Source organism: Bacillus rossius, chromosome 3 (assembly GCF_032445375.1).
Source record: "Bacillus rossius redtenbacheri isolate Brsri chromosome 3, Brsri_v3, whole genome shotgun sequence".
NCBI lineage: Eukaryota > Metazoa > Arthropoda > Insecta > Phasmatodea > Bacillidae > Bacillus > Bacillus rossius.
The window spans coordinates 32,178,061-32,184,060 of record NC_086332.1 but is presented as its reverse complement, the minus strand read 5'-3'; the positions used below and the strand labels follow the sequence as shown (position 1 = coordinate 32,184,060).

Here is a 6,000-nt window from a genome sequence, read left to right as displayed (position 1 = left end):
TTATGAATACTTAAATTGCTTTATAATTAAATCTTTGAAATATATAATAATAATTGTGTGTGCGTGTAAATGAGCAATATTCAACCAAAAAAGGTAGCAATAGGGAAGATTTTTTGAAAAACAACAAAATCACTGTAACTCCTATAATATGCAAAATATCACATCCGTTTGCACGTATAATAACTTGGAGTAATACCAAAATCTTTTGTCTAGGTAAGTTTTTGATATGATCAACCCTACAGCAAGGGGTTATAAAAAAAAAGGTTGGAGGGAAAAAAATAATCATAACTCCCTTTGTAAGTACAACACTTAATTCTTACAGATTGTGCAATAATCTTATCATAATTATCTAAAACTTTCATCTGAAACAATTACTACAAGGAGTGGAAGTATAAGGGTAGAAAGAAAATTTCATTATTTTTTTTTAATATGGTATCAAATATATTTTAATTTATTGTAAAATGCCTAAACTTTGGGTGAACAATTTTTGATGAAACTATTACTGTAAAATCAGAGGTTTAAATAAAAAAAAAAAATTATAGCTTTTGTAGTGTAAAAATTCATTGGAATTTATTATTAACCATCTTAAAGATAACTTAACCCTATGTCAAAAAAAAAATTATACGACCAAGGGGTGAAAAATAAATAATTGCATAACTAAAGTAGTAGGCATAATATGAAATTTGTTAAGACATATTCAATGCTGGAAGAATTAAGTTAAAAACATTCACAATATTTTCGCTGCGTGGATTATGAGAAAATGTTAAATTGATCTTTTTTAAATGTTGGCGAACATATAGGATGTTATGTAGGCTACATTAAGTTCTTAAAATGTTCCAGGTGTTTATAGAAGTTTCCTGAATATTTCCAGAAGATATACGTACTTTGAAATCTACCTACACCTGTAGGCTATGCCAATAGGGATTTTTTTATATTTGAAACCTTGAATTATTGTAATTTGAATATCAAGTAATATATAATAAGTAAAAAAAAAATTATTTACATTTAAATTAATAATATTTGTAAATCCAGATTTAATTTTTTTAAGTAAAAAAAAAAAGCGACAAGCAGAGGCCAGAGAGAAACTTAACTAGTATGTAGCTTAACCTTTACTAAATTTACACAGGGGTTTTTCTCACAATTGGCTGGCCAGTGCACCTAAATATTTTAAGGGGTGAACACCCTGAAAGTAAACTACTAATACACGGTCTGATCCCGAAGTGAATTTCCCAAGTCGTGCCCTTTCGTAGTGACACACGTGAAATCTGTCATCACTTTTATTCTTTTATCTAATATTGTATTTACTAGTTTTTTTTTTAAATTAATATTTAATGTACATACTTATATTCAGACCTAACCAATCTCCCAAGCTATTTAGAGGAGAATTTCTTAGGATTCAGAAATTTTTGTTTTTATGAATTATGTTGGTATCATCCACAAAACTAACGAGGTTATTTCTGCTCACTAAAGAGTATTTCTGCAAGTTAAGAAATAGGATATAAATGGTATTTCATTAGTTATTTATATGTATAAAAAAAAATTCAGATTTTGGAAGATAAAAATACTACAGAGACAAGCATCTATAAAAACTTATTTCATTAATCATCGGAAATAAAATTATAAGGTTCACCAATTAAAATGGTTAACAGCAGCACATTATCACCACACACTCTCACACAAAGTATGAGTTCCCGAGGTTGTTCTATCTGTTAACTACTCTAGCTCCTAAAAATTAACAAGTTAATTTCAATAATGCTATATGATGCATGTGAGAATATATTAATAATGCAACAAAAAATTAAAGTATAATAACTTACCAGGAAAAAAAAAAAGTTGAGGGAAAATTCTCTTGTGTTTTGTTAGCAAAATCACTTGTCTTGATCAGTACTGGAGAAAATAAATTTTAAGCATTTCGTTATATATTTTTTTATACATGCTGGGTTTAAAAATCAATGCAAAACTCAGGAAAACTTTTGTTTGGCCATTGGAGGCATTTCTTTGCACTTTGTCACATAAGTTATGGGATGAATTTGATGGGATGAACGGGATTACCTACTCAAAAAAACAAATCAGCCAATGGAAAAATCTGCCATGTTTTACACCAGCAAGAATCCAGTACTTCCAGGCACTGAACACGGATCACCACGGTGGGAGGCAATTGGTCAGACCAACTGATCACGTGTGTTCATAGACTGGCATTAACGAACAGAAGATCACATGATGATTCACACAATGTGTGTGCTCATACATGATGTTTTGTTTACAAAAAGTCTGTGTGGCTTTCATTACAATTATAATAAATGCAGATATAGACACTTACCGTTGGGCAATAAGAGTCATAGATATTATAGGATGGGAAAGCCTGTGTGACACTACGAGTTAATCCGTTACTAGGGACAAGATATTATAGAGCATTGCGAAGAAACCAAAATAACACAGAAAAGCTTGTCAATACATTGTGCAACACCAAAACACAGGTAAATACACCAAATATAGTACTTAAATTTAAAAAAAAAATTACAAATTTATCAGAATTTTAACAAAAAATTAACACAAATTGCAAAAATAATAATTGCGTTAAATTCTGTGTATGTAATTTACATACCTTAAAATTTGTACTAATATCTATAAACAAAATAGGACAAATTTAATTTCACTTTACTTTCTCATTTTTACATTACTGACTTTGCTATAGTTTTCAGACACAAATACTTGCTGATTGATTTATAATTTATATTTTTCAGAGTAAATCCTGTCCTTGATATGCATATTACAAATTATTTTGAAAAAATGCATCATGTACCACAATAAGAATTAGTATTATGCAGGAAATTACTATGGAACAGTTCAGTGTTATATTAATACATCATCTTTATGAACAACAAGACTTTATAGAAATAAAAACAGTAAGGCAGAAATGTCTTGTTTTAAAATTAAATTGGTCTAAAAATAAAACAATAAAATCTTGTTTATACATTACAGGATTAGAAAAGTAATAATTTTCATTGGCATGTGTATAATGGGCCTTACATATTAACAGTAACATTAAACAACACTACAAAATAAAATAAGAAGTTCTCAGGAATAAAAGTTAAAAGAGTATTTAATTTCACAACAGAATGTTTAATATTTTATGACAATTTCAGAGATATGTACATAGAAAATTCACTCAATTACAACAATATAGATTTTAATTTTTTTCATTAAAAAAAAAAAAAAAAGAAACATTGAATATAAAATACCTGTGCAAATTTCGATGGAAAATAATTTCTCTAAACTTCTATTGTAATTATATGTGTCAACCAAATTATACAAGAGGAAAGTTAGAAAGAAAAAAAACCTTAGTTTTTAAGTTCTTCAAGTTTGATAATACTGCATGAAATAATGATTAGTGTTTGGTCAATAATCAGCAAATAATTTGAAACACAAAAGACTGTAAATTATACATTGGTAACCTTAATACTGAAATCTTCCACAACTTTTCATCTTATCTTCGGCCGAGGTTTAAACCAATCATGTTGCGTGCCTGAAAAAAATTTTTTATATATAACTTGACATCAAATTGAAGATGTTACCTTTATTAGTAGAAAAATGCCACTTAGAAGTTAAAAATCAATACAATATTTTTTCAAACATGAAATGAATGCAGCAGCACTTAATTTTTGGAATGAGCAGCAATTTTATTGATTTTTTTTTGCAAATCAAACAAAGTTAATTCAGATAACACATTCTAGTTTCCTCAAGAAAAGAGGAATAACAAGCCCTGGGATTCAAACTTAATGTTTGCCAAAGTGTGTTTTTGAAAGTGCCATGCAAGAAGAAGCATTAACTATGAAAAATGAAAACTGTAACAATACAACACTGTCATAGAGGCGAAGATGTGGTTGATCTTGAAGTCATCTTCCCTGGATAAAGGTCAAGCAGAACTCCCAGTAATTTTAATGCAGTGGTGTTTTTTGCCCCACAGTTTTATTTGTTGACCCACAACAAAACTTGAGTGGGCACGTGTGGCGTACCGTGACAAGTACAGCTGAAGCAGCCTCTCTCGCCACCCGAGGAACCTCGCCGGCTTGCTGCAAGAGCCCGTGGAGGTTGGCGGCATCGTCGACGCGACGGCTCAGGAACTGCCACGTGTGGTGGAAGTCCTCCGACTTGTCTTGCACCAGATTCAGTTCCGTCACCTTGTAGAGTCCGGCCAGACCCGCCCGCCTTGTGTACCAGCCGAACTGGAGAAACACTGTCTGTTAGCGCGTCCGCTCCTGCCAGGCACCCCCACTCCCATGCAAACAACTATTTAATACAGGTTACTAAAAAATATTGAATTTGCTTGTGCTTTTATTTAAACATGTTACAAGTGAAGAGAGAGACTGCCTAGGAAAATGATGGAGTTAAAATACAAAGAAAGAAGGTTCCAAGAAAAACCAAAAAGGAGGTGGGAAGAGCAGATATTTAAAAGGAGTGCAGGAGAAAGGAGAAGAATTCAAAAGAGTGAACGAAGAGGAATGGTGGAGGGACAAAGGAATAAAAAAAACTCTGGGATTGACACTTAATGATTGCCAAAGTGTGTTTTTGAAAGTGCCATGCAGGAAGAAACATTAACTATGAAAATTGAAACGATACAACAATGCAATAGAGGCAAAGATACAATAACGTCAGCCCAATATAAGGCTTTTGGAAATAGGGACAGATAGGACTCAGAAGACATTACCAAGGTAGTCATGGGAGGATTAGAATTTGGTGTCACATATACCTACACTAAAGAAATACTGTGCAAAAAAATTCAATACCACATTAGGATCATTGGAAATATCACATGTAACTTTAAGAATAGTTGTTTATAATAACCATCTTTTATTAATTTAACATATCTCCAAAATGTTTTAGGGTTGTTCTTAACATTATTGTTCGTAGATAGAGTCCAATGAATTTTGTCACGCTTTATAAGAGATTTCAATAATCTGTGAAAATAAGAAAACTATGTTTCGTAGTAAAAGGTTGTTTTTTCTGTATAGCTTGTGAAAATGTTTCTTGGAGGATAATTAGACTTTTTTTTTTTTTTAAGTTAGTGGGTAAAGGTGTAGATTTTATTGGAAATAACAGTTTGTCAGTTGATCAATGTCATTTACATCAGAAGAATTGTAAAAATATGACCAGTCATGTTTTGTAATAGAGTTGTAAAAACCAAGAAAATTTGCAACTCTGTAATTTGTAAATAAAGGAGGATTAATATTATTACTTTATGTGTCTAATGTGATGCTGATATTTAAAGCCAGATGATATGGATCTTCTTTGATAAGTACATCAATAGCACATTTGACTATACAGTCTGAAAGATTAGAGAGACAAAGATATAAAAGATTTATAAAAGGGTAGGTATCATTGTATTGTGTTATGGGACTAGCTGTAAAGTTGAATAAATAATTGGCTTTAGTTTTGACATGTGAATGAATAATATTATTAGTTAGTCAACACCAGGAACGTTAAAATCACCAAGAATTACTATATTTATTGTCACCACAGGATAGAAGTTTATCTTCCAAGGACTCAAAGTATTCCAAGTAAACTTTAGGAGTGATATCTGGAGGTAAGTAGATAGTACCAAAGAATATTGATTTGGTAGACATTAATTTTATTTTCAGTTGGACAGCTTTGATGCCAAGAAAGTAATAAACTGATAAAATTTGTGCTTGTTGACAGCGACAGAACACCACCACCTCTTTTCTTCACTGTAAGTTGAAAATTTCTATCATCTCTAAAAACTAAATATTGGACATTAAAAGAACTGGTACTATTTTTTTGCCACCTAAGAAATTAACTTAACCAGCTAGAAAATATCTCATACTTTACCTATACCCTAATATTCAAAAATTAATTTAGACTTATTTTAGATTTAGAATGTAACTGTTAACTGGCTCCAGCTACAGTAACAATTAAGTCCTGTCTATAATATTCCAAACCTGTGGGCAGATTGTCCTTATACTAATGTGAATTACATCACAT

General features: G+C 31.0%; 1 protein-coding gene across 5 annotated transcripts in view; it reads right to left on the bottom strand.

Moving 5' to 3' along the window:
• Positions 1-3,085: 3,085 nt before the first annotated feature.
• The window catches only part of LOC134530476 (ubiquinone biosynthesis protein COQ9, mitochondrial-like), a 29,684-nt gene continuing 26,769 nt past the window's right edge, over positions 3,086-6,000 (bottom strand). For 3 of the 5 annotated variants that reach the window (XM_063365308.1, XM_063365310.1, XM_063365309.1), the window contains one exon: positions 3,086-4,226. In XM_063365308.1, the coding sequence (XP_063221378.1) occupies positions 3,939-4,226 (288 nt within the window). In that variant the 3' untranslated portion in view covers positions 3,086-3,938. The remainder of the gene's footprint in view (positions 4,227-6,000) is intronic. The other 2 variants (XM_063365311.1, XM_063365312.1) reach the window with 1 other exon arrangement.